General features: G+C 61.2%; 3 protein-coding genes across 7 annotated transcripts; 2 read left to right on the top strand and 1 right to left on the bottom strand.

Moving 5' to 3' along the window:
- Positions 1–1,567: 1,567 nt before the first annotated feature.
- WDR18 (WD repeat domain 18) lies at positions 1,568–11,277 on the top strand. Of its 3 annotated transcripts, none has more exons than XM_033133690.1 (11): positions 1,568–1,805; positions 2,857–2,967; positions 4,405–4,538; positions 4,660–4,801; positions 5,337–5,480; positions 5,698–5,762; positions 5,861–5,985; positions 6,187–6,353; positions 7,211–7,279; positions 7,489–7,616; positions 9,189–11,277. In XM_033133690.1, exons 1-11 carry the CDS (start codon positions 1,596–1,598, stop codon positions 9,268–9,270), a joined length of 1,377 nt encoding a protein of 458 aa, XP_032989581.1. In that variant the 5' UTR covers positions 1,568–1,595; the 3' UTR covers positions 9,271–11,277. The 3 variants fall into 3 exon arrangements, with proteins under 3 accessions (XP_032989581.1, XP_032989582.1, XP_032989583.1); XM_033133691.1 differs by lacking the exon at positions 9,189–11,277 and adding an exon at positions 7,695–7,876; XM_033133692.1 differs by lacking the exon at positions 9,189–11,277 and having other exon boundaries at positions 1,592–1,805; positions 7,489–7,876.
- Positions 11,278–11,641: 364 nt separating this feature from the next.
- On the top strand, positions 11,642–19,056 carry GRIN3B (glutamate ionotropic receptor NMDA type subunit 3B). Its single transcript, XM_033133686.1, has 9 exons — positions 11,642–12,067; positions 13,777–14,369; positions 14,659–15,691; positions 17,028–17,173; positions 17,255–17,370; positions 17,493–17,644; positions 17,958–18,122; positions 18,205–18,254; positions 18,471–19,056. Exons 1-9 carry the CDS (start codon positions 11,642–11,644, stop codon positions 18,862–18,864), a joined length of 3,075 nt encoding a protein of 1,024 aa, XP_032989577.1. The 3' UTR covers positions 18,865–19,056.
- On the bottom strand, positions 18,988–26,213 carry TMEM259 (transmembrane protein 259). Of its 3 annotated transcripts, none has more exons than XM_033133689.1 (11): positions 25,770–26,213; positions 22,620–22,898; positions 21,939–22,038; positions 21,557–21,667; positions 21,235–21,357; positions 21,064–21,164; positions 20,900–20,957; positions 20,726–20,809; positions 20,506–20,638; positions 20,334–20,370; positions 18,988–20,249 (listed from the first exon to the last, which is right to left on the bottom strand). In XM_033133689.1, the coding sequence occupies exons 1-11, from the start codon at positions 25,998–26,000 to the stop codon at positions 19,695–19,697; spliced, it is 1,812 nt and encodes a 603-aa protein (XP_032989580.1). In that variant the 5' UTR covers positions 26,001–26,213; the 3' UTR covers positions 18,988–19,694. The 3 variants fall into 3 exon arrangements, with proteins under 3 accessions (XP_032989580.1, XP_032989579.1, XP_032989578.1); XM_033133688.1 differs by having other exon boundaries at positions 20,334–20,433; positions 20,726–20,806; positions 25,770–26,211; XM_033133687.1 differs by having other exon boundaries at positions 20,334–20,433; positions 25,770–26,124.
- Positions 26,214–27,486: the final 1,273 nt, after the last annotated feature.

The raw sequence follows: 27,486 nt of genomic DNA, 5'->3' as shown, positions 1-27,486 counted from the left end.
GGCCAGACTTCCCGGGACAAGGACACAGACCCAGGGCCCAAATCCCATTGCTGTGGGCAACCCCCACTTTGCACGTGGGGAAACTGAGGCCCAAACCTGGGCAGTGACCTGCCCCACGGCTCAGAAGTGCCGGATTTCAGGATTCAAAGAAAACTTTCGTTTTGGAAAAACCAAAAAGATTTTTGGTTTTGGTGGTTGAAAAGTGTAAATTAGCATTCAAGGTGTCTTATTTCTCTTCTTTGCACTTTAATAACAATATTTAAGGAACCTGGGGGCATCAGCTGGTCCTGAAGATCGAAATCAGGAGCAGCTGATTCTAGTTCCAACTTGTCTTTGGACTAGGTGGTCCCTGCCTCAGTTTCCCCATTTAGCAGGGGGGTTGCAACACCCAGCTCTTCTCAATTTACAAAAGTCTTTCAGTTTCCTATGTGCCCCCCACCACAGGATAAAATTCAATCCAGGCTCCCCACTGCACACAAGGCCTTGCATGGCCCAGCCCCCCATCCAGGGGGCCTCAGGGCCTTGGCACTACCTCTGCCCATCTTTCTTTTCAAATTGCTTGCTCCTCGCTCAAGCGACACCTCCTGTGCGAAGCCCTTCCTCCAGACCCCCAAACCACGGCGGTCCCCCGCGACGCTCCTCCCTCCCTATAACTGTTGAACTGCGGCGCGGTGGGCGGGAGCTTGGGCGCGGCCCAACCTCGACCATCCGGTCGGTGGTTCAAGCCTGCCACCTGGTGGCCGGGGTGGGGCTGTGGTTCCCCACGCTCTGGGCGCCCGTTCCAGCGGCTTGGGCACCAGGTTCTGGGCCCTGTTGCAAGCACCCTGGGTCCAGCACCCCCAGTGTTGCTTGTGGATACACCGCCTCGGACAGCCAAATCTCCCGAGCTGGAGGTCTCGACTTTTAAGTGATTTGTCCCTTTTCAAAGATTGTCAACTAATTCCGTATTTTAAAATACGCTGTTTTAAGATGTGGCAGCTGTTAACCTGAGGTTAGGTGCTCCCTACTTGCTTGGGCTGCACCAAATTCCTGAAATAAAAACGTAGATTTTTGTGGCCCCCAAAGAAAAGAGGTCCAGGGGGAGGCAGACGGTGGATCCGTGAAAACCAATTTAATTACATGTGTTGAGTGCCAGCTAGGTATGTTATGTCAGATATGTAGTCTGTGCTTTACGTACACTGTCCCATTTGGGCCTGTGAGATCGGTACTTTATCATTTGCTCATTATAAAAAAGAAAATCCGAGAGGTTGAGTCACTTGGCCCAAAGCTCCCAGCGGAAATGGTCAAGCCAGATTTCCAGGCTCTAAAGCTACTAACTGCTCGCAGGAGACCCTGGGCCTAGATTTCTCCATCTAGTTTTGAAAGAGGGTTCCTTCCACGATCTCTAACCAGGCGGTGCCACCGCGCCTTGATTCTCAGCCGAGCGGAGATAGAAATGCCAATTCACAGGGAAGCCCGCCCCCCGACGCACGTAAGCACGCACTGGCTGGCCAGCCGCCGGGGGCGGGGCAACGTGGGTGCCGCTCTAGCCTGCGCGGTGCCGTCGCTTGCGTCTCGCTGGTGATGACGCACGTCCGGGGCGGTGGGGGAGGAAGATGGCGGCGCCCATGGAGGTGGCCGTGTGTACAGACTCGTCCGCCCAGCTGTGGAGCTGCGTTGTGTGGGAGCTGCACTCGGGCGCCAACCTGCTCACGTACCGCGGCGGCCAGGCTGGGCCCCGCGGCCTGGCGCTGCTCAATGGCGAGTACCTGCTGGCGGCGCAGCTGGGCAAGAACTACATCAGCGCCTGGGAGCTGCAGCGGAAGGTGCGGCGGCGCGGGCCCGGGTTCCGTTGGCGGGGCGGGGGGTGGCGCGGGGCTCCCTAGACTGCTGTTGGTGGGGGCTGCACTGAACTGGATGTGTGTGTGTGTCGGGGATGCGGCTCATTTAGGGTGCTCTGCGCATGCACGGGTCTGGGGTCTTTTCAGTGGAGGGAGGCGCGCGCCCCGGGGCGGGTGGGATCCGTTGAGAAGCACGCGCAGAGTTGAGGACTGCGGCTTGGAGGGGCTGAGGGGCGGGTCTCTGAGGCAGCGGTGCTGGAGTACATGAAGGGTTGGGGAGGTGAGGAGACCTTTAGGGGATCTGTGCACGAATGGGCGGAAATTTAAAAGAAGAGTTTGCAGTTGAGGTTCCGTGGTTCTCGTCAACTTGGAGAGAGAGGGTATGAGGCCTGGGGAACCCCCTTGAAAGGGTAGCCCGGGAACCTCTTGCATTTATGCTCCCCCAGAAGATACTACCCTTCCTCATCAGGGTCCACGGTGTTTCCTGTTAAAGCAACCACAAAATGCAACCCTTGCAGCTGCTCGCTTCCCCTTTTGTACTAGCTGACATTCCTTGGGGTAAACTGGTCCCTGGCTTTGTCTGGTGCGGTCCACAGACCATTCGTAAAGTTTTCCCATTTTAGAGTTTTGGAAACTAAGGCTTAAGGTCGTGGTCGTAGGTGGGACCTTAGGAAGGCAGCATTGGGGAACCAGCCGATTGGTCTTTGTGCTCTCCAGCCCCGATGCCCCTCCTGGACCCTCTGGGCCTTGCCCATCCCCATGCCCAGAGGGACCCTCTGGCCCCCCCCACCCAGATGGAGTACCGTCCTGGTTTTATTCGAGGATCCTCAAACCTCCCACCTCCAGCCTGCAAAGCCTCGGCTGGAACGTAGTGCTTCTTTGCTGAACTGTGGATTTGCTCAAACCATCCCTGTTTCCGCTCCTCTTTCTGGCGTTCTTGGACTTACCAGCTGCCTGGGCTCCCCCTCCCACTCTCCTCACTGCCCCCTGCTCCTGAGTTCTGCATGAAGCTCAGAGGCTTCTTATGTCCCTGTAGGACCAGCTCCAGCAGAAGATCATGTGCCCCGGGCCTGTCACCTGTCTAACCACGTCGCCCAACGGCCTCTATGTGCTGGCGGGCATTGCAGAAAGCACATACCTGTGGGAGGTAAGCAGAGCACAGAGCCGAGGTTGTGGGGTTTGACCTCTGGGCCACTGGGTTATTAGACCACCGATGGTGTTGTTACCAATAGTCAGGTATGTTTGAGGGGAGCCTCCTGTGCAGTCAGTCAGGATCTGTGGCCAGAAGGTGGGTGTCACCATGTTGTGTTCCCTGCCTGACCTTGTCTGCACCTGCAAAACAGCTTGGGCACCTCTCCCAGAGTTATACTGAGAGAATTGAGTTCTCTGTGAACAATCGAAGGACCACAGAGATGGGAAGGGCTTCCTCATTTCGCCCTGGGGCCTTCAGACCTTCGTCCTGATTCTGAAACTAGGAAGCAGTTGCTCGGGCCATAGTTGCCCCTCACAGTTTGCCCATCATGGGAGAAAGTCTTGTTCCGGTCTCTGCCAGCTTGGAGCAGGGGACATGGTAGAAAGCAGTGCCCCATGGCCTGATGGGGGACATTTTAGGGGGTTGCCCCTCCATGATGAGGGACACTTAGGGCATGTCTTGGCGGGTGGGGGTTGCTGTGTGGCCCTGGCTCACCTATCCTTGGAGAATTTCTGACCAGTATGAGCTGTGCCCCGAGGGGGTATCCAACACGGCCAACCAGAAGCAGGAGCCCAGGCCCAGGGCTTTCAGCCAGCCGCCCTGGCTCCCATAAGCTGCCACTGTTGGCCTGTCCCCCAGCTGAGTAGGTGGGGGAGGCTGGAAATCCTTAGGGTGGGGGCTGTGGGGTAAGCAGTTGTGCATCTGTATCCAAGTTCCCCTCTTCTGAGGATACTGGTTGTTGGAGTTAGGGCCACCCTGCTTTTGTGTGACCTCACTTGAACTGATTATACCTGCAAAGCCTCTGTATTCAATTAAGGTCTCAAGATCCAGGAGTTAGGACGTGAACGTAGTTATTTGGGGAACACACTTCCATTCACAACAGCATCTGTGCTATCCTACCCTCATGCCGTGGCCCTTGCCATGTGTCGTGTGATAGGCTCACCTCACTGCCACTGGGCTCCTCCGCCTTCCATAGATCGAACTTCTTCGTTTCCTGCTGGTCTTGGGACGCCCCTCTCCTAGGTTTCACAGCAAGAGACGTCCCCACCCCTAGTCCCTCCTGCCAGACCTGCCTTTGAAGCCCCTCACAGCCAGCCCAGAAGACTGTGACTTCCTGCTGTGACAGAATCACCATTGGGAGCCGCCCTCTTGCTTGTCCTGGGTGCAGCTGCTCCTAGGGACCTGTTCCCTCATAGCCTTATTACTTGCCCCTGCCTTACCTGGGGACAGCAGTCACACAATCTCTCACCCTGTGCTGGGTGGGGTTCCTTGGGTGATCCAAACCCTGGTGCAGTGAACAGGGCAGACTCATGCTCCCCGGTGACCTGGCAGCTGAGGGGCCAGGTGCTGTGGCCCATTTCCTGCCCTGATCCGATGTGCCCCCTTCCCCAGGTCTCCACGGGGAACCTCCTTGTCATCCTGAGCCGTCACTATCAGGATGTCTCCTGCCTGCGGTTCACAGGAGACAGCAGCTACTTCCTCTCGGGGGGCAAGGACTGCCTGGTGCTGGTGTGGAGCCTGTGCAGGTAGCATCCCAACCCTCACGGCCCACGCCCGGCTGTGGAGCACCTGGTCTGCAGCCTCTGGCCAGTGAGGCCTCAGCAGAGAGGGCAGGGAGCCTCTCCCCTGAGTCTACTCCTCCCGCAGTGTGCTGCAGGTGGACCCCTCCAGGACCCCGGTCCCCCGGCACATCTGGTCCCGCCATACCCTCCCCATCACAGACTTGCACTGCGGCTTTGGGGGGCCCCTGGCCCGGGTCGCCACTGCCTCACTGGACCAGACAGTGAAGGTAGGAACCACCCTCCCCCCCAGTGGATCTGTAGCTGAGGCCAGGTGGCTGGCGGGTTCTTGGCTGACGTGAGGTGGTGAATCACCTGCTCCCCCCAGGCTGGTGGCTCCAGGCAGCTCTTAATCCCTTGATGCTTCCAGCCTCAAGGACATCCAGAGGGTGGACAGTCCAGGCCCGTGTTGGCTCGGAAATTCCCACTTGGCAGCCTGCGCCCAGCAGCTCCCTGGCTAAACCTCAGGGATTTGAGGGCACGCAGCCCTTGGGTCTTTGTCTGTTGGGAGGTGGAGGGCAGAACACACAGCTGTCAGCAGCTAAAGCAGGTAGTGGCAAGGGGTCCTGGGCACAAGAACCGATCTGTGTCTCAGGGAAGCTAAGTCTCCCAACCCCAAGAAGCCGCGGGGTGACAGCTCCCGTCCGAGGTCCCATGGGATCCAGGGTCTCTCACTCAGGGCTGTCCAGCTCTCAGACCAGCACCCCCGCCCCACTGGGACCCTGGTATCATGGAGTGCCCATCCCACACCCCGCCCGCCTCCAGCTGTGGGAGATCTCCTCTGGCGAGTTGCTGCTCTCAGTGCTTTTTGACGTGAGCGTCATGGCTGTAACCATGGACCTGGCTGAGCATCACATGTTCTGTGGGGGCAGCGATGGCTCCATCTTCCAGGTTGACCTCTGCACCTGGGTGAGTGACAGGTGCTTGGGTTCATGGTTGGAGGCTTAGGGGGTGGCGGGATACCCAGGGTCCATCCTCCAAAGGCTCTGGGACCGTCCATCCTGCCTGTGTCCGGGTCCTTGTGCCCAGCGGGCTCCGCCCTGGCCTATCACCCTCAGTACCCTGGCTCCCCTGGGGCTGAGGTGCCACAGTGTCCCTCTGGTCACTGGCTCCTTGGCCTCTGCAGCCTGGGCAGAGAGAGAAAAGCTTCCAGCCGGAACAGGACAGCGGGAAGGTCTTCAAAGGCCACAGGTGCGGGGACTGGATGGGGAGCAGGAAAGGGGCCCTGTTCTCTTTCTCCTGGTGTGAGGTGTCATTTGCAACACCATTTCTCGGGCCTGTATCCTCAGGAACCAGGTGACCTGCCTGTCTGTGTCCACTGACGGCAGTGTGCTGCTCTCTGGCTCACATGATGAGACTGTGCGCCTCTGGGACGTCCAGAGCAAGCAGTGCATCAGGACGATGACCTTCAAAGGTGGGGCTGGGGAAGACCGGGGGCTCAGGAATGAGGACAGGAGAGCGAGAGGTCGTGAAGCTACGTGTCCACAGCCAGCGGGCCAGGTGCTGGGAGGCGGCACCAGGCAGAGGAAAGGGGTTGGGCCACTCCTGGACAGGGGGTAGGTGTGAGGAGTGGCGGGAGCTGTGGCCTCCTGAGCAGCCGTCCACCCCACTGCAGGCCCGGTAACCAACGCCTCCATCATGCTGGCCCCGCTCAGCATGCTAAGCTCCGACTTCAGGCCCAGCCTGCCCCTGCCGCACTTCAACAAGCACCTGCTGGGTGCCGAGCATGGGGACGAGCAGCACCGTGGGGCCCTCGCCCTGCGCCTGGGCCTCCACCAGCAGGTAGGTCCCACAGCAGGTGTCCCTGCCTTGGGCCTCTGCAGTGTGCATTCCCTCTGAGTCTGCTTCCTGGCCAGAGTTTTTGTTCAGACACCCACGAAGGCCCTCCACATAACGCCCTCAGTGAGAAGGTCCCTCTGACCATGTGGCTGAGCCCAGCCTAGTGGCCCCCCCCCTGACCTCAGAAAGCACCAGAACCTTCCAGAGTGGAAGCGGCTCACAGCACTCCCCAGCAAGCATGCCCAGAGGCAGTGTGTGTCCAGTGCCTTCTCCAGCAGGGCAGTAGATGGCGCTCACGCCCCTGGGACCCACCTTGTTCCCCTCCAGGGGTGGCCCGCCTGCCTGTCTTCAGCCGGGGCTAGGCCGGTCTGTGTTCCTGCCCTGTTTCCATGCCCTGGAATCACACATGCCCCACAGGGGTGCCCAGGCCCCTCGGGCAGCCCCCCCTGCTGCAGCAGCATCTGTCCATCTCACTGGGCTCTGCCCACGTACCATCTGGTCATCCTCTGGAGCCTTCTGGATCCTGCTTTCTGCACGTCCCCCAAGGCCTGACCCCAGTCCCATGCCTGTGGTGTGGCCTTGAGTACTTGAGTATCGCTGTCCCCTGAGCCTTGTGGGGTACAGGTTCTGCAGCAGGAAGCAGATCTGAGGAGGCTGCACGTTGCTTCCTGCTGGATGTGGGGTTGAAGCTGTGGGCTCCACAGAGAAGTCACCCCCAGCCAGGCACCTGGTGACCCTTTCTCAGAGCCTTAGTCTTCCCGCCTGTGAGCAGGCGTCAGCGTGACACCTTCCTCACCATTGGGGTGATGTGAGTGGCGTGGGTGAGCCCCCAGGTCACTGACGCAGTCCCTTCGTTGCAGGGCTCAGAGCCCAGCTACTTGGAGCGGTTGGACCAACTGCATGCGGTGATGTGCAGCACGATGGAAAAGGTGGGCGGGGCCGGCAGTGAGGGGTGGGTTTGGGGGAGTGGTGGGCGGGGTTGATAGATGGGGCCATAGAGGGGGGCAGGGGGCAGGGCCCAGGCCGCTAGGGCAGCATCCGGAGGGAGGTGGGGAGGGGCTGTTTATTGGGGAGGAGAACCCCCTCCTTTGTGCGCGTGTCCAAGTCCCTTCCCCTCTGAGCCCCTGCCCCTCCCCAGAGCGTGCTGGGTGGCCAGGACCAGCTGCGGATTCGTGTGACAGAGCTGGAGGATGAGGTGCGGAATTTGCGCAAGATCAACCGAGATCTCTTCGATTTCTCCACCCGCATCATCACCCGGCCAGCCAAGTGAGTGCGGGTACCGGGACCCCCACCCGTTGCCTGGGGCCTCTGGGCCAAGCCGCGATCCCGCCTGTCCCACTCCAGCTGTCTGGTCAGCTGACCCAGTGGATCCTCCCCGGGACCAGCCGCCCACCCGAGCCCGTCGTCCGCCCACTCACGTTTGGATTGTTACCCTTGTGAGGGATCCTTCTGTCTGAGTGTTGACCACTGGTGTCTGTTGTGTCATATTGGTGCTCTGTTTTTAACAAAAGACCTAAAAGCTTGTCCTCCTTGGGCCTCCATGTGTGCCGAGGGCTGTCCCAGGTCCCAGACTGGGCTCCAGGACCCTTGAGGCAGGGGCTGTCAGAGCCCGACTGTTAAACGTCCAGTGTGTGGAAGCTGGGGTACGTAGACTTTCCACACACTCGCCTGTCACACAGCACCTTTGCACCACAGCACAGGCCGGGCTGCCCTCCATGGGAGGGGCCTGGAGGGGGGGCCTCATCGGCAGGCTGAGGTAGCCAGGGGTGGCCCTGTCCTGATGGCCACCAAGGGTCCCCTCCACTTGGATCAAGTCAGGGGCTCTGGGCTGACGGCCATTTCTGGGCCGAAGTCCCCTGGAGGGACACACACCTGGTCCACTTGACCACAATGTTCTCCTCAGTGGCAAGGGCCTGAAGGCGGCTAGACGCCTCCCCTACCCTGGAGACACTGCCAGCTGCCAGTCAGCACCTGGAGCCCAGCCCAGACGCATCAGCCCTAAGGCTGCCCTCAGAATCTTCCAGAAAGCTACTCCCCCACTGACAGCCCTACTTAATGATCCAGAAAACCTGTGTGATTTAGTGGGCGCTGTAATAACTGCAGCCTCGAGCCAGCAGCTAGCGCCGAGTTCATGCTTTTAGGCTAATATGTATCATCCTTCCCGGGGCTCTATCCTCTGTACCTGTCTCCAGGGGGCTCAGACACGATGGTACCTGGGGCTGTGCTGTCCATGCCAAGTGAAGGGGCCTGCTGGTTGATGGGGGCCACGTCTCTCTCACATGCAGCGGGGTCTGTGGCCAACAATCAACAAAACTGGGTGCTTGGAGGTCGATTTACAGAGTCCAGGACATGGGGGAGCTTCTGGATGGGGTCGTGCTCCCCAAGGGGCACCTTACCTGCCAGGGCCTGACACCTGGGCCCTGTCCGTGGTGAGGGCACCCCTGCCCATCCACATGTGCCCCTCCCCCTCTGCTGGGGAAGCAGATGTGGGGCTAGTTCTGGACGGGGGCTGCTGCCTGAGTGTCTCGTCAGTCCCAGCCCAAGTTTGCAGGTCGCCATGATCCTGAGCTCCGTCCCGCGGCCTCCCCTGGGTCTGGATCTTTCCCTGGGGGTGGCTGTTTCCCAACAGGTTCCCAGGAACAGAGCCTTCCCCCCCCCGCCCCCGAACAGCATGCTGGACCCTCAGCTGCTGGGGTGCTCTGGGCAAGGGAGATGGGGTGCTGCCCCACAGCTTTGGGGTGTGGGGGAAGCATCAACATGCACATGGCTTCCACGTCCACACTGTCCCCACTGCTTGTCCAGTGCGGGCCTGGAAGGTCACCCTTCCTCCCTCTGCAGGCCACGACGGAGGGCTCGGAGGTCAGCCAGCCCACCACGCTCCTTGCAGACAACACGTGGCCGTGAGGGCGCAGCCCGCTGACTTCATCCCTGTCCTGCCTGAAATCACCATGTGGCCTCAGATGAGCCGTGTTTGGCTCTGAGACTCAGTTTCTTTATCTCTAAAAGGGGGTGTCCCCCGTCCTGGGCCTGCAAGGAGCTTTGGGGAGCTTGTGCCTAGCTGACGTGCGACACAAGCAGCGCACAGGAAGTGGTGCTCTTAGCACTCTGGTCTAGAAGAGTTGTATGTGCTGCTTTGTACAATTTAGCCCCAAATACTGGGCGTCACTGCCAGAGGGGAGATGCTGACAGTCCCTGATCCTCACGGGACTACTGTGTGCTGGCAATTTCTGTGTAAACCACAATGAGATGGCACCTCACACCTGCAAAGAAAACAAGTGTCAGAGGAGGTGAAGAAAGTGGACCCTCACACACAGCTGGTTGGCAGCCACTGTGACATAGTCTGGCAGTTCTTCAAAAAATGAAACAATCGCCATGTGACCCAGCAGTCTCACTTCTGGGTGGGTGGACACCCAAAAGGACAAAGCAGGGACTTAAAGATTACACACCTGTGTTCACAGCAGTGTATGCACAACAGCCAAAATGTGGGAGCAAGCCAATTGTCCACCCATGGGTGGACGGATAAACTTGGTTCATCCAGACCGTCTTGAAAAGGAAGGACGTTCTGACACCTGCTGTACCGTGGATGGACCTTGAGGGCATGCTCAGTGAGAAGCCAGACACAGAAGGCCATTGTTTGTCGATTGACCATCTGAGTCTCTGCTGGGGGTGGGATGAGGGTGAGGACCCTACCCAGGACGGGTCCCTTTTTCTGAGGGCTCATGTCATGTACCCCAGGGTGGGATGAGGCCAACGTGGTCCCTGAGGACATTAGAACCCGTACCTCACCCAGCACTAGTGGTACCCCCTGGCATGATGGTGGCCTCAGGCAGGGAGGGTCCCAAAACCTGGGATCCTTGGGGACTTTCCCTATGCTGGGATGACTGGCTGAGGCGTTCCCTGTCACCTGGAACCCAGCCACCCAGTCCTCATTGCAGTGCTCACAAACTTCTGTCCCTAATGCTGGCTGGCACTTGGCATTTTTATTCATTTAATGGAGTGTTTTCCCTGCCCCCTAACACTGGCTCCAAAAGGGAATGTGTTTGTGTGGAAAAAAAAAACAAGTATAGATTATTCGTTAGAGCTGGAACGTTCTGTGCCTGGGCAGCTGCTCTGCACCCTAAAGGTGTCTGGAAGATGTGTTTTCTGTCTTAGCCCCACACCCACCCCAGGGAGGACGTGGTGAGAATTCCATGCAGGGTGCTGCTGGCCCTGATTCTGCCCATGTTTATTGAGCACCTGCTGTATGCCAGGGCCACAGGGACCCCAGGTCGTTTGATGGGAGTCCCAGAGAACACCGGAAGGCTTGGGGATTAGCAGACAGCAGGGAACTATGGAAGGTTCTTGAGCAGTGGAGGATGATGTAATCAAGTGTCTTCGTCTGAACAGTTACTCAAGCAACAATCAATTGCAGAGTTCCTCCTATGCAAGCCCTGCAGAGGAGTTAACAAGCTGGATCCACCCTTGCCCTCCCAGAGTTGAGTGGGAGTGATGTCCAGTAAGTAAGAAAGCAAAAAGATGACGTTACCATAGGCAGGGGAAGCTTAGATGTGTGTGTGTGGGGGGGGGACGCTCTACATCTTTTAGGGCGGCAAGCAAGGAATGTTTATCAGAGCAAGGGCACTTGGCACTGGGTCTTGAAGGCTGAAGAGGAGTTCTCTAGTCCAAGTTCCCTGCCAACAGCTAGAAGGCAGGAGATCTATCCTTTAGGTTCCCATCAGATACACTTGCCTCGGTTTCCCCAGAGTGCACACGATGTTGGAGCACACACAGATGGGTTGGTATGGGTAGACATTTCTAACTGAAGGTGAGGGGCTGCTGTGTGACCATGGAGACAAGTCCTGAACGCTCTTGGGTTGCAGTGTTTCTGACTGAACAATGGGCCACATTCCCAGGCAGGAGGGGGTGTCCTGGAGTAAAATGGCTGTGTAGGGACAATTTTTGACCAAATTGTCTCCTTGGTGTCGAGCCTCGGCTTCTTCATTTGTAGAATGTGGAGATAATTTCGCTGGCACAGTGGGGAAGAGCAATGGTTATGTCCCGCCCCCGCGCTTCCTGGCCGTCTGAGCCTCCGTTTCCCGGCCCTGGGTAGTGGGTCCCACTCCTCCCTAGTGGGTCCCTGTGATTGGGGGGTTGGGAGGGAGTGAGGGCGGGAGCAGGTCGGCGGAACTGGGCATGGAGGGGTGCTCCAGCCCGCGGGGGCGGGGAAGGGAGTGGCCTGGGTCGGCGGGGATCCCGCCCCCAGAGCGTGGTACCAGCAGTTCCGTCCCGCAGCTCCTGCCGGCAACTTTGGGATGGAGTTTGTGCGAACGCTGTGGTTCGCCCTGGCGCTGACGCTGGGTCCCGGGCCCGCCGGGGGCCACCCGCAGCCGTGCGGCGTCCTTGCGCGCTTGGGGGGCTCCGTGCGCCTGGGCGTCCTTCTGCCCCGCACGACCACCGCCCGCGCCCGCGCCCGCGCCGCCCTGGCCCGGGCTGCCCTGGCGCCGCGGATGCCGTACAACCTGAGTCTGGAGCTGGTGGCCGCCGCACCCCCGGCTCGCGATCCCGCCTCGCTGGCCCGCGGCCTGTGCCAGACGCTGGCGGAGCCGGGCGTGGTGGCGGTGCTCGCCTTCCCCGAGGCGCGGCCCGAGCTGCTGCAGCTGCACTTCCTGGCAGCCGTCACTGAGACCCCCGTGCTCAGCGTGCTCCGGCGGGAGGCGCGCGCGCCGCTTGGCACCCCGGTAGGCGCGACGCTGGGCGTCAGGACGCATGGGAACCCGGGGTGCGGATGAGGGAGGTCCTGAGACGCGGGCAGTGGGGGTCCCTGACCAGAATCCCTGGGGAGCTCGGGACCCGAACTTCTGGACGGCGGATGCAGGAGTCCCGGGGATGCCCGGGAGTCTGGATGACGGAGGCCCAGGAGCGCGGGGACCTGAAGCCCTGGACCCACGCGGTTCTGGAACGCCCGATGGCCGAACACACAGGATGCCCCCTTGGGGCATGGAACTCCCGTGCATACCCCTTCCCTGGGCCTTGGTGGTGGAGTCTCGCCACTGATGTCCCTGTCACCTTTGCCCCCAGGACCCATCCCCCTCGTTGTGCGCGGCCCTTCCAGATCTGAGGGAGCCTCCTGGTTCCCACCAGGCAGGACCGCGGGGCTACGAAGAGGAAGCGGGGTTCCTTGTTCGCGCTCCCGGGGTTGCCCTTCTTGAGTCACCAGTCACTTAGTCATTCCAAAGCCCTCCAGCCTTCTCCATCCTCTACAACTCCTTGGAGTTGATTTTCTCTTCTAGATTCCACCCCCACCTTAGACCCGGATTTGGGACGAAAATATAAAATGGGAAAAGGAGAGAAGGATGATTGGCAGGGCCCTGGAGACCCTGTTGTGACCCAAGGAAAGACACCCCTCCTCCCAGGGCCAGCAGGGAGGGGCCCAACACGGGGACATGGGGGCTGGTAGCAGACTCCCTCCCTCCAAACCCACCCCCTTCAGGCCTCCCTTCTCTTCAGGGAGGGGAGTCCCTGACCCTGGAGGAGGCCAGGGTCCCATTGACCCTGCAGTCCCTGTGCTGAGACCCGCTGGGGACCCCCTGCTTCCTCAAGGTGGGAGATATGCAAGACCCAAATCCAGGCTTGTGGTACCCTCTGCTTTTCGCCTCCAAGAACTGGGTCCCTGCAGTTGGAACTGGGGCTTTTGTGGGGACTCGCTTGACCGCCCAGGAACTGTCCCCCAGCACTGGGCGTCCTGTCCCTATGCCGGCAACACCCCACCACCTCCGATGTCAGGCAAAGCTCTCTCGTCCTTCACAGGCCGAGCAAATCCAGGAAAACTTTCTGGGGGCTACTGGGCACCTCAGCCCTTGGCTTGCCTGGAGTGATATGTAGGAGGGGAAGGATTCTAAGAGGAAGCACTCTGGCTTAGTTCTGAGCATGAGGGCATCAGTCAGTTTGTAGACAGGGAGCCCCAGTCCTGGGCCCTCCAGGGGCTCCCTAGGTGGGAGGGCTGGGTGGGTTCAGGACTGCGGTGAGTGAGGGACTCAAGGCTGGGGAGTCCAAAGTGGGAGCCAGGGTTCTGCGTGGGGGATGGGGTTGTCTAAACAGAGCGGGGGCAATGGGGCTGGGTTTTGAAGAATGTGTAGGAGTTGGCTGGCATAGAAGGAAGAAGGTATTCCAGATGGGGAATGGCACGTGCCTAAAGCCTCAAAGTGCTACCAGGGTGGCCAGAGAAACAAGAGAAGGCCCTGAATGTTAGGCCAGGGAGGCTGGGATTTGTGCTTGTGGCTGTGGAGAGTCACAAAAGGGCTTAGAGCAGGAGTGGGCTGGAAGGAGGCAGGCACAAGATCCAGTTATCAAGGTAACATCTGTTTATTGAACAACTACCAATGTGGGTGGGAAAGGGGTGGTGGGACATGGAGGTTGCCAGCCCTGACTGTGACCACCCCCTTCCCAGAACCCGTTCCACCTACAACTGGACTGGGCCAGCCCCCTAGAGATGCTGCTTGACGTGCTGGTGTCTGTGCTGCGGGCACATGCCTGGGAGGACATTGGCCTGGCCCTCTGCCGTGTGCGGGACCCTGATGGCCTGGTGGCCCTCTGGACAAGCCGGGCTGGCCGGGCCCCAAAGCTCGTGCTGGACCTGAGCAGGCCGGACATGCGCAATATAGGGTTGCAGGCCCGTCTGGCCCCGCTTGGGGCGCCAGTGGGGGGCTCAGGCCCGGTACCAGCAGCTGTGCTCCTTGGCTGTCATGTGGCCCCAGCCCAGCAGGTGCTGAAGGCCGTGCCCCCTGGGCCCCGTTGGCTGCTGGGCACACCACTGCCTGCTGAGGCACTGCCCACCGAGGGCCTGCCACCTGGGCTGCTGGCACTGGGCGAGGTGGCTCGACCCCCACTGGAGGCTGCCATCCACGATGCGGTAGAGCTGGTGACACAGGCGCTGGGCAGTGCAGCCCGTGTACAGCCGGAGCGCACCCTCCTTCCCACCACAGTCAACTGCAACGACCTGCAGCCAGCTGGGCCCAAGTCCTCCCGCCGCTTCTTGGCACGGTGAGAGAGGACCCTGCTTGGGAAGGGTGTGCAGCCCCCACATGGAGCCGCCTCTGCCCCGGGCAACATTATTGGGCACTTGTGTTCCAGGCATTGTGGCCCTCACAAAATGGCAGCTTTGTTCCTGTCTTGGTGGGAGCAGAGCCTGGGAAGGGGATCTAGTGTGGGAAGGACGCAACAGCGTCCACTGTGGTCGGGATGTGTGCTGAGAGTATGGAGTAGCGGGGTCTGAGCTTTGCTGGGCGGGCTCCCGCTGCCTGACACCTGCCTGCCCGCCATCTCCTGCCAGGTTCCTGGGCAACACATCCTTCCAGGGCCGCACGGGGCCAGTGTGGGTGACCAGCTCCTCCCAGGTGCACATGTCCCGGCACTTCCGGGTGTGGAGTCTGCTTCAGGATCCGCTGGGCACCCCGGCCTGGGCCACGCTGGGCAGCTGGCGGGACGGGAGGCTGGAGCTGGAGCCCAGGGGCGCAGCTGCGCGGCCTCCGCCCCCACTGGGCGTCCAGGCCCGGCCCAAGCTGCGCGTAGTGACGCTGGTGGAGCACCCATTCGTGTTTGCCCGAGAGCCAGATGAGGACGGGCAGTGCCCGGCGGGGCAGCTGTGCCTGGCCCCTGGCACCAACGACTCGGCCACCCTGGACGCCCTTTTCGCTGCGCTGGCCAATGGCTCGGTGCCCCGCGACCTGCGCAAGTGTTGCTATGGCTACTGCATAGACCTCCTGGAGCGCCTGGCGGAGGACACGCCCTTTGACTTCGAGCTGTACATCGTGGGCGATGGCAAGTACGGCGCCCTGCGGGACGGCCGCTGGACCGGGCTGGTGGGCGACCTGCTGGCTGGCAGGGCACACATGGCGGTCACCAGCTTCAGCATCAATTCGGCGCGCTCGCAGGTAGTGGACTTCAGCAGCCCCTTCTTCTCCACCAGCCTGGGTATCATGGTGCGCGCACGTGACACAGCGTCACCTATTGGCGCCTTTATGTGGCCGCTGCACTGGTCCATGTGGCTGGGTGTCTTCGCAGCCCTGCACCTCACCGCGCTCTTCCTCACGCTCTACGAGTGGCGCAGCCCCTACGGCCTCACTCCCCGCGGCCGGAACCGCGGCACTGTCTTCTCTTACTCCTCAGCCCTCAACCTCTGCTACGCCATCCTGTTTGGACGCACCGTGTCCAGCAAGACACCCAAGTGCCCCACGGGGCGTCTGCTCATGAACCTGTGGGCCATCTTCTGCCTGCTCGTGCTGTCCAGCTACACAGCCAACTTGGCCGCCGTCATGGTGGGGGACAAGACTTTCGAGGAGCTGTCGGGGATCCACGATCCCAAGGTGGGCAGCCGCAGGGGCGGGGCCAGAGCTGGGAGGTCGCTCACACCCACTGTTGGGTCCAACATCCAGCCGCATGCGGCCATCCACTCCCTCAAACATTTATTGAGCACCTAGGGTGTGCCAGGCACTGGGGACCTAGTTGGGACAAAACGTGAAGATCCCCATCCCTGGGGGGAATTGGCTGTGGCAAGACTCAAGATAGATAAGCAAAACAGTTGGTATGTGAGACAGTGATAACACACAGGGACAAAAATAAGGCACAATGGGAACACAAGAGTGCTGGGAGGGACATTTCCTGAAATAGGGCTCAGGAATTCCTCTAGGAGGGGGTGACATTTGAGGGACTTTTATGTACACATCAGAGAGGCAAGGGCACAGTCCATCTAAAGAAAGGTCCTAGGGCAGGACCTTGCCTGTCCCACCACATGCCCTCTATAAACCCATAATAAAACCTAGACGCTGCTGTGGGATGTGCTAGCCACTCACCAGGTGTGGCTAATTTTAAAATCAAGTTAGTTAAATGCAAGTGCTCAACAGCCACAGAGAACAGCACAGGTAGAGTGTTTTTATCATCGGCAAGTTCTAAATGCCACTGCTCTAGAGGCTCAATCCAGCTCCTGTGGCTTTTGGTGGTGCGATAGCCCCGTGGGAGCAGTCACGCATTCATTGAGTAGGAGTTTGCACAGATCCTCAGCCGCTTGGAGACCAGGGGGAGGGAACTCGCTGGGCCAGGAAGGCTAGTGGAATGTGTGATGGGACCTTGGGGCTGTGAGGGATTGGCGGTGCCTGGTTCTGGGTGTTCTGAAGGTGAGCGGAGCCTACAGGATTTGCAGGGCGAGATCTGGTGATGAGGGAGAGAGGAGGAAGAACGATTTGTCCTGACTGGGGTGGGAAGACCTAGGAGGCAGATGGGGAGGGGGTTTTGGATGTGGCGAGCTTGGGGCTCCTGTGTGACCGCAAGGGGAGCTGTGGAGGTGGTGGGAGGCAGAGGTCTGCACTTCAAGGCCAGGAGTGAGTGGAGATGGACGTTTGGGTTCTTAGAACAAGTGTGTCCCCAGGGGACATGGGCCATGTCTGGTGACATTTGTGGTTGTCACACTGGGGGTGCTCCTGACATTGCAAGGGTGGGGGGCCCAGAAGTGCGCAGGACGGCCCCCCACAGAGAATGACCCGGCCCCACGTCAGCCTCGTGGAGTGGCGACGCTGGTTAAGCGTCCTGGGCCCGGGTTGGGGGGGCCAGAGCAGAGTTGGGTGGGGGCACAGGGGCGGGGGGGCCAGAGCAGAGTTGGGTGGGGGCACAGGGGCGGCCTAGGGCTGACCAGTCGCTGGCCCGCAGCTGCACCACCCGTCCCAAGGCTTCCGCTTCGGCACCGTGTGGGAGAGCAGTGCGGAGGCCTACATCAAAAAGAGCTTCCCAGAGATGCACGCGCACATGCGGCGCCACAGTGCGCCCACCACGCCCCACGGCGTCGCCATGCTCACGTGAGGCCGGGGCGGGGGGCGGGGCGCCGGGGCGAACCCCCAACCCTAGCCGGATGCTTACCCCCTCCCCTAACCCTGCAGGAGCGACCCTCCCAAACTCAACGCCTTCATCATGGACAAGTCGCTCCTGGACTACGAGGTCTCCATTGACGCCGACTGCAAATTGCTGACGGTGGGCAAACCCTTCGCCATCGAAGGTGAGGGGCCGCCTGGACCCAGTGATCCTGGGGCAGCGGAGAGCCACTAATGGCACAAGGTGGGTACAGTTCCCCCAGGACTGTATCTGGCTGGTCCCAACCAGACTCCCGTCCTCCTTCAGGCTACGGCATTGGACTCCCGCAGAACTCACCACTCACATCCAACCTGTCCGAGTTCATCAGCCGCTACAAGTCGTCCGGTTTCATCGACGTGCTGCATGACAAGTGGTACAAGATGGTGCCTTGTGGGAAGCGGGTGTTCGCCGTCACAGAGGTGGGGCAGGGCCCGGAACACAGGGTGGGAGTAGGTGTGGGGGCTCTCAGCCTGCTTGGGCCTCCACTGAGGTGGCCAAACCCCTAATTACCAAGACATGTAGTATTTGCTTTTGTGCACTCCTATTCATCCTCCTGCTCCAGTGCCCTCTCCTCCATGAGACCTTGCTCCATAACACGAAGCCCTAACTTTCCAATCCAGCTGCACAGCCCCAGGTCCCCGTCTCTGGCCCACCCTTTCCTCCCCAGGCCAGGGCTCCCCGAGGGTCTGTCATGATCATGAAGGGCTTGTGCCTGTGTTCTGCCCACCCCAGACCCTCCAGATGGGCATCTACCATTTCTCGGGTCTCTTTGTGCTGCTCTGCCTGGGCCTAGGCAGCGCACTGCTCAGCTTGCTGGGCGAGCATGTCTTCTACCGCCTGGCGCTGCCACGCATCCGAAGGGGCAACAGACTGCAGTATTGGCTGCACACCAGCCAGGTGAGGGGCCGGCACAGGATGGGTAGGCACGGGCAGCCTCCCGACACGAACCGACCCGACCCACCCTCTGTCTGGCTCGCAGAGAATACACCGCGCCCTCAACTCGGAGCCACCGGACGGGCCGGAACGGAGGTAAAAGACCACGGAGTCGCTTCCACCGCCCAGGCCGGCCACTTTACTCCTCAGTCCCTACCTCCCCCAGGGCCGGACTGCTCTGTCAAGGCCTCCCACCGCCTGGGACCTCCTCAGGAACCTTCATCTCAAGGGGCAGGGCGGGGCCGTGGGTAGGGCGCGGCTGCCCGTTCCTCGGGGAACACTGGTCCAGCCTTATCCATCCTCCGTCCCCAGGGGTCCGGAGGAGCAGCAGCAGGACATGCCAGTCACCCCCGAGGGCACGGGGGAATGGACACGGGTACGCCGGGCCGTAGTGAAGCAGCGTCGCGTGCGCTTCCTGCTGGAGCCAGCCCTGGCCGCTGCGGGCAAGGATGCGGAGGGGGCCGGGCCGGCCGAAGGCCCCGTTTGGCTCTGCTCTGATGGCTGGCCCCCCGCCGCGCTGCCCACGGGCGCCCCTCGCCCCGGCGAGCTGAAGGAGCTGGAAGAGCACATCGCAGGCGCACGGAAGCGGCTGCGCCAGGCGCTGCTGCGACGCGAGAAGCTCCTGACCCAACTCCGGGGCGGCGCCCGCGACCGACCGCTTCGCCTGCTCCAGGCCTACGCGGAAGCGCCTGGGACCGCCCCGTGACGCCTCCACCTGCAGAGCGGGTGGGAGGTGGTGACGCCCCAACCCGCCCCGCCCACGGACTGACCCCCGCACCCGGAGCCTGCGCAGAGTCCCAGTCTTCGGCGCACGCGCAAACGCTGGCCGGGCGCTGTCAAGTTTATTCTATATACAAACACAATTTCGTACACTGCAATTAAACAGAACGGAATGAGCGCTCCGCAGTCCTCACGGAGTCACTTGGTTTGGCCGCTCTCCCGCCCCAGCACGGCTGGCCCCTAGCGCTACCCCGCTACTGCCTTCACCGTTGGCATCCCTCTGCCAGAGGCACCAGCCCTGCCCTCCCTGGACCCCAGCCCTGGCGCGCGCGCGCACACACACACACACACACACACACACACACACACACACGGGGGGGGGGGGCACGGGCCGTGGAAAAGGCACTGTGCACGACGAGCACCAGCCGAGCAGCCAACCCCCACCCGTGTTCACCTGGCTCAGAGACCTGCCAGGCTCTGCCCCTAAGTACACCTCGTTCCAGACCTTTCACCAGCCCCTTCCAGAACCTTCCATGGAGTCCCCGCCCCCACCTCCTGCCCCGATTCAACGGCCTGCCTCAATGTGCAGGCTGAGGGGGCCCACTATAAACGTGGCAGGGATAGGCTACAGGCAGGCACAAGCCCAGGGAAGAGGAGCCCACCCCTGAGCAAACCAGATGGACCCCAACACCACAACGCAAGCTGGGCAGTCCCAGAGACACCGGTGACTGCCTCCCTGATCCTCCAAGGTCCCCAGCCAGGTCACGCCCAGCCAGCCTGGAGAGCCAGGGACTGAGGTGCTCAGCTGCCAAGGACTCAGGAGCCGGCCTCCGAGGGCGAATCTGCTGGGGTCATGGACTCAGGGCTGGGCCCACTCACCCCGGCAGCCAGAGGGGCTGTGTCAGGTGCTGAGGAATCGTTTGGGAGGGCACTGTCCAGGGGGGCCTGGGGATCCCGAGGGAGCCCCCCACCTGGACTCAGGGGGCCAGCTGCCCGCCGCTCCAGGAGGGAGGCGCTCAGGCCGGACAAGAAGGAGGCGTCTGTGATGATGGCGGCTGTCTCCGCCATCCAACCCAGGTCCCCACTGGCTGCTGCAGCCACAGAGGCTGCTGCAGCCACGAGAGAGCTGGGTGCCTCGGCCACGGGCGCAGGGACCCCACCAACACCTGCCGAGCCAGGGCCCAGGGCAGGGGGCTGGCCAGCAGGGTCAGGGGCAGTAGCCAGGGTGCCCCCGTTGTTGTTGAGGTCGTCAGGCAGCGCCGTGGGGGTGCCTGGGCCCAGCGGTGGTGTTTGCAGCAGCATCTCCTGGATTCGGATCTGCTGCAGGATGGCCGGCAGCTCGTAGTGGTGGAAGAAGTAGATCATGGAATGCTGGGGGCGAGACAGGCACAGGTCAGGCCCTGCCCAGTGCCAGGCCCCACCAGGCCACACCGCGGGGCAGGCGGGGCCCCTCACCTGGATGAAGAGCCAGGAGGTGACCAGGGCCAGGCTGCTGTACTGACCATTGAAGCGGTAGTGGTAGGCATAGAAGGCGAAGTGGTACAGGTAGAAGAACCTGTGAGGGACACAGTGAGGCACTGCCCGCCCACACCCCACCCTGCCCCGCCTGGACCCCTGTGGCACTCACCGCAGCCAGTGTCTCTTGCTGGTGTTGGTGTGGCAGCAAATAGCATCATACTGGTCAGCCAGCCACACGATGAGGATGATGTAGAAGGCGGTGGTGGTGTCATTGAAGAACTCTGACATGATGGCCTCCATCCCTGTGGGAGGCTGGCAGTTGGGGCCCTGGCAGGACAGTGGGAGTGGGGGCGGGGCGGGGAGGCAGGAGGGCAGGCAGGGGTCCTCACCCACGAGGGCCAGGATGACGGTCAGCAGGGGTGCCGCGGGGAAGGCGATGGCCATGTTCATCTCCAGCATCTGCAGCAGGTCCACTGCGGGCAGAGGACGGCGGGCGGGCAGACCGCGTGAGGCGCCCCTGGGGGCAGGGCCGGCCCCACCCGCAGGCTGCTGGGGAGACTCACCAATGAAGACAAAGATCTGGTGGTGGGAGTAGCGGAGCAGCATGGACACACTCAGGGTCTGCAAGCGAGGCAGCATGAGGCCCGGGGGCGGGAGGCCTGCCCACCTGATGCCCCATGCCCTCTGCCCAGCCCAGCCCGGCCCAGCCCAACCTCGTGGCACTCACAAAAATGACCATGATGACAAAGGCAGCCAGGTAGGATGTGCGGGCCATCCACATGCTCACGAAGCGGTAGTGCTCACCGGACACCACATTCCGCAGGAAGCCTGTGCAGGGGGGCCGTGAGCACAGCTGTCCGCCCACTGGACCCCCCACCCATCCTGGTCCCAGCCACACCCTTGTTCTCCTCATTTTCAGCCAGGCCCTTCACACTGGACATGAGGATGTCATCATAGCCCAGGAACTCAGCCAGCAACAGGCGACTGAAGCGGTCTCCGAAGCACTGGTCCCGTGTGGGGTCTGCAAGCAGAACGCATGTGATGGGGTGAGCCTGCAAGGCCCCCAGCAGCCTGCCACTCCCCCCCGAGCAGTGCTGTGACCGTAAGGCCCCGAGAGACAGGGCCTGGAGACAGCGTCCTGCTGATGGAGCGATGGCCCCCAGACCTGCTCTCATGTGCTTCTGGGTTACCCCTGCCCAGGCCTCTCTCGGGGGACTCACCCAGGGTGACCACCATGACCGGGATGCTGAGTCGCTGCCGTGTGGCCTGGGACAGGCGCAGGAAGCCGTACTCCAGCGAGTACTCCACGATGTATTCGTCCTGCGGCCACGCTGTGGGTGGGCACCACCGGTCAGCCAGCGGAGCCCTGGCCAAACCCTCCTACCACATTCACAGAGGAGGGTCCTGGCGGGGGCGGGGGGTAAGGGAGGGGGGGAGGGAGGGGACCATGACCTGGGAGCTCTCCCTCAGCCTCACATGCTGCTGACAGATGGGGAAATAGAAGCTTGGAGTGGTCATTCTCCCTGGCCAGCGCTACTCGGCCCCTCTGGCCAGTGGCATGACTCCCCAGGTGACTTCATCTGACACCTCAGCAGCACGTACCTTTAGAGGGTGTCTCAGGGAAGGGGAACTCCTGGCTGTCATTCAGGGCCTCGGGGGCATCAGGTGGCTTGAACACCTTGGGCTCGATGTCCAGCTCAAACTGTAGGGCAGTAGGAAGCAAGGCACCTGTGCGTCCACAGTACCAGGGGACCTGGCATGGAGGCCCCTCTCCTGCTGCCTAGGAGATGCACTCTGTCCCCAGCCACTGTAACCTCCCAGCCTATGCCGAACATCTTCCCCATCTAGGGCTGGAGGACCTCTTACCCGCATCCCGCCAAAAACCCCCACCCAACACCAAGCTCCTGGTGGTCTCCAGGTGAGGGTCTATACCCGGAAGCTGGGGGCGGGGCCTTGGGTCCAGGAACAAAAGGATCAATGGAACTGAGCTGCCTGCAGCCCGCCTACATTGGCCCCTCACCCACGGGACCCCTGCCTCTGACTGTACGAGCATGTCCCTCCCAACAGGCTGTGGGGCCCCACACACCCGCCCCACCTAGGACCGCCAGAGCTCTCAGCCCAAAGCCTCCCGGGACCATCTGGCACCTCCAAAACGAGGCCACTCACTTTCAGGTGACAGTCTGCCTAGCACAGCACCCTGTCCCACCCCAACAGGAGCCGCAGGGTTGGCTGAGGTCCCTAACTTCCCCAGGAGTAACATGCTCCTGCTCATGGCCAGCTCACCTGGATGGAGCGGTTGCCAAACATCTCCATGGTCAGCTCCTCCTCCTCCTCGTCCTCCTCTTCCAGCTCCAGGCCGGGCGCTGCGGCCAGGCTGGGGAAGCTGCTGCGGCCACCGGCACAGAACTGCAGGAAGACGGGTGCGCGGCTGGAGTTCGGCTGCACCTCCACGCGCAGGACGCCCTCACGCGGCCACTGGTCACGCACGTGCTCCAGGCAGTTGATGGGCGAGCGGGAGAAGACAATGTGGATATAGGCCAGCACGAAGAGCACGAACAGGGCCTGGGGATGAGGGCGGTCAGCAAGGCCTGAGCTTCAGGGGGAAAAAAGAGGACCCCAGGGCGCTGATGTCCCTAAGCCCTGAGCCCACACTGGCCCCTCCCAGCAACCTGGGACCTGAGGGTATCACTGGTCTAAGGCCCTGACTGCCCTGCCCTGCGTGAGCCAGGATGAGACCGCCCCCACCCCCCACTAGGAGAGGCTACCTGACGGAACCAGGCAGAGAACATGGCACCATCAGCCCATCAGCCAACTGCTCCCGCCCTGGGAGGCCCAGCCTGGTGCTGCCCAGCTACCTTACGCTCTGCCTTGGCCTGAGTGCCCCTGACCTCACCAGCTAAGAACAGCTGCCCTTGCCCGCCAGGTGCCCCCTGAACCCCTCCCCTTGGCAGGGCCAGCTGGAACTACAGGGACACAGCCAACCCTAGTGGGCTGGGCCAGCTCACTCCACCTGGTCTCCTCATTGGTAAATTCGGAATAGCAGGGGTCTCACCCAGGTGGTTCTGTCCCTGGACTGGGGATATCTGTGGTTGTCACACTGGGGGTGCTCCTGGCATCCAGGGGGTGGGGCCAGGGATGCTGCTCAGCACCCCACAGTGTGCAGGATGGCCCCCCACAGAGAACCAGCATCCTGATGTTAGAACTGCCAAGCAAGGACTCTGCCCTATGTCACCAACAGCTCCTTCTACCTGGCTAGACGAATGTCTAAAGGGCCCTCCACGTGGGTCTACTTAGGGACACCCTCCTCCTCAAGAGCCCACCTCACTATCTGATGGTCTTATTTCTCATAGGGCCCCATATGGCTGAGTGTCACCCTCCCAGACAATAGGCCAAGTCCAGGGCATCACATCTGTGTATCCCATCCACTGCCCCACCCTTGGGGAAAGGGCCCAGCTGGCCCAATGTGGCACCTGCCTCCCCAGGAAAGATGGGTGTAAGGGAGCCAGCATCCCCAGTGGCTGCTCAGCCAGACTGGGGTGAGCCCTCAGCTGGGCCAGCACAGCCTCCGACTACGCCCACACGCTCCCACACCAAATTCCCACTCTCCAGGACTAGCTGAATGTGTGGTCCAGAACTACAGCTTGGAAAAGCCTGGATCACAGACCAGAGCACAAAGCTCCTCCCTGCCCTATGATGGGGACACTGGTGCTCAGGGGGGTGGTGAGCATGGCCATACAGCCACTAGCGGGGCCACCAGACCGCCCACCATTCCATGCCCTGCCATGAGCCCTGAAGGGTGGTACCAACACCAGCGGTGGACCACCTGGTCCCCCTTTGGAGTATGTTCTGTGGCCTGGGCAAAGTCACCCACTCAAAGTTGGCCCAACCACAGTGGCTGTGACCTGAGAGAGATGGGGAGAAGCCCCGCCTCAGAGAGCACTGTTGCATGCCTGGATCCAGCCATGCCTGAAGCTGTAGGAGCCCACTACAGGCTCCCCAATTTCATGAGCTCCAAGATCCCTTTTGGGCAAATGTGAACTGTTTCCTTCACTTGCAGCCAGTGCCTCAGGAAGACAGAAATTACAGTATCACTGAGATCTCAGCAGACAGACATTGTCGCCCCCAGGCATTCAGGTCTCAGCAGACAGATGCAGAAACAAGAATACAGCTGGGGCCTCTGCCAGGGGAGGAGGCTACCGGGCGAAGCAGTGTGGCCAGACGAGCCTCCCACAGGCCAGTCTGCACCCCAGCCCTTCTCCCCAACATGGTGTCTGTGGACCACCAAGCTGGTGGTGAGAGTTGTGAAGTCCAGGGGGACCAGAGACCCACAGAGGTGACAGGAAGCAGCGAGACGGCTGACCCCGCAGCCGCTCTCCTCAGCCCTCTCTGCCCAGCTCTCTAGGCCCTGGGGCTGGTTGCCAACCCAAGCGCCTCTACTGCCAGCATCAGCCCCCTTTCTGCAGACAGACCTGAAGTTCGCCTGGCAGTATCCACACCCCAGTCCCTCCCCAGCAGCACTCTGACGGGAAACTAAACGGCTGCTTCTCCCTTTCCTCAGAAGTTTCAGTCAGAAACTGGGGCGCCCCTTCTGCTCAGGAACCCAGAACCCTGGCACTCGTCTGGCCAGCTCCTTGTCTGGACCCACACCTGAGTGACGCCCCTTCTTGGAAGGACCCAGGCCAACGCAGGTCCTTCCTAAGCCACACTCATGGCTGAAACCTCTGTGCCACCCAAGGGAGGGTGGGAAGGAGGTTCCTGAGTAGCAGCACTTGCTGTGACTTTGCCACTAACCCTGGCAAGTTGACCTTAGCTAGGTCACATATCCCCATGAAGTTCCGAGAAAGTAAAGGTGCAGTGGGGTACTGGTGGGGGAGTAAGTGAGTATTGAAGACAGGGGGAGCAGAAGAAAGACTTGGGAAAGGAGGTGGTACTTCCTGTGCCGGTGGGTGGCCCCAGGGTGTGTTCTGAGGGGGTCAAAGTGACTCTGGAATGGGGAAGCCCAGGATTGGCAATCTGGGGCAGGACAGGCCCGGGAAGTGCGGGGGTTCTCCCCGGGTGAGGATCCCAGGGAGCATGGTCAGGGGACACAGGACAGGAGGAGGTCCCGGACAAGTCAGAGCCAGGCTCCAGGCCTCACCGACGTGGGTCACCAGAGGTAGCGTGCAACCTGGGGAGTTGGGAGTGAGTTCCTGGAGTCAGGCTAAGGGGCCACCCAAGCAGTGAGACTGGGCCTTCCCAGGGTGAAGTCTCAAATAGGGGATCAGGGGCTGGGGTGGCACGCTTAAGGTGAGGATCCCCAAGGGAAGGGGCGGGATCTAGACCTCTGGGTGGGAGGGTTTCGCTGTCCTGGACAGTATCGGGGTCAGAGGTCGCAGGCCTAGGAAGAGGGTCCGGCCGCTGGGGTCAAGGGTCAGGGGTCGGAGCCGCGGTCACCTTGAGCAACACGAAGAACTCGAAGAGACGGCGGAAAGCGGGCGGGAAGAGCCGCGAGTAGGTCACAGCCATCTTGAAGAAGAGAGCGTGGAAGAGCCGGTCGCGCACGTTGATGAGTGGGTTGGGGTTGAGGTTGGGGGTGCGGGGCCCGCGTGCGGGGGCCGGGCCGCCGCCACCGCCACCACCGTTGGGCCCAGGCCCCGGGGCCCCGGGCGCTGCGTGCTCCGACATGCCGCCCAGCGTCGCGCTCTAATGGCCCGCGGGTCCCCAAGGGCGCCTCCCGGCCGCCATCAGCCGCCCTCGCCGCCGCCGCGATACTCACGGCCGCCAGGCCGCCGCCGCCATCTTCCGCCTCCGCAGCCTGCTGACGCCAGCGAGTCGCTGCGCCGGCAAGAGCGGTCCCCCTGCGCCGGTGGGGAACGCTGGGATGCCGGCGGCCGGAGGGAGGCGGCTCCCGCCCCCTAGCCTGGCCGCGCCTGGGGGCGGGACCGTGTGTGGTGGTCCAGCTCTTTTGCATATTGCCCCCCACAATCCTCCGCGGCTGCGAGGGCGCGCTTCGGGCAGTTAAGTTAGTCAACATCTGAGCGTTTTACGTGATCAAAGACACTTAAGTAAGCGCGACGGTAGGAGATGGTTCTTGTCGTGGTACTCTAGAAAGCCACACCGAATGGAAAAGTCGCTCTAACTATGAAATAATATTATTTATGGCCTTTAAATATCTCGTGAAAGACTTCCGGCAGACGTATCCCTTTTGTAAGCCACTGCGGGCCCCCACGCAGTACCCTGTGATGCCAGGAGACCCTTGGTGCCCCATAGGATCCATTGCCCAAATCGGAGGGACCCCTTAGACCCAATAGGGCGTCGACGTGCCTCGCCTCTTCCCTCATTGCGGAGCCGGGCGCTTGGGCAGACCTCTAGCGAGGTGCCAGTCCCCGAGCCAGCAGCAGCGCCGGCTGTTGACCGGTAGTTAGTAGAGCATGCGCTTGCGTGAGAGGGGAGTGTGGTTTGCCGAGCCGCGTTTCGCCTCATTCTCAGTCTCTCCTCACCGAGCCACAGGAAACCACCACAACGCTGATTTCTTCCAATGAAATCTTTGTTCCTAACCACCATTCCTACTTTTCCTACTTTTCCTCTGTTCAATTAACACTCTTCCCGTTTATTCTCCCGGCTTCTCTCGAATTGTAACTTGAGTGCCATCCCCAAGTAAACCCAGTTTTGCTGGTAAAATAACGATTTCATTTCTAAGGTTTGACATGGCTTTTTCCTTCTGTGAGCCAGGTTGATCAGACGGATCACTTCTTGTCTCCTGCTCCCAGACTCCTGTCCCTGCCGCATAGGACGCATCTGCCACATGCCACCCACCAGATCTTGGCCCATGGAGGGCGACAGTGGACAGGACTTTGCGAAGCAACCAAGTGGCCCTGAAAAGTGCTCGGGACCTGAGGTAGTTCTCAGATCCAGAGTCATGCCCTCCTCTTGGCTGCCCCAGGCTGGGACGTGTGCCTGCCGCACCTACTACATGCCAGGTGCTTCCACTACACTCTTCAAATCAAGGCTGGGGTTGGCCACGTGGAAGCATGGAAGGGCAGGAGGAGGAGGAGACAGGAGGCATGGGGCGAGGAGCCTGAGCGGAAACGCTGGGGAAGGACAATGGACACCCAGGCCTGCTGCAAATGGGTTCAGGGAAACAAGCTTACAGCGCCCAGGGCCCATGCGG

The sequence above is a fragment of the Rhinolophus ferrumequinum genome, chromosome 18 (assembly GCF_004115265.2).
Source record: "Rhinolophus ferrumequinum isolate MPI-CBG mRhiFer1 chromosome 18, mRhiFer1_v1.p, whole genome shotgun sequence".
In the NCBI taxonomy this organism is placed as follows: domain Eukaryota; kingdom Metazoa; phylum Chordata; class Mammalia; order Chiroptera; family Rhinolophidae; genus Rhinolophus; species Rhinolophus ferrumequinum.
This window is presented reverse-complemented; position numbering and strand designations above follow the sequence as displayed.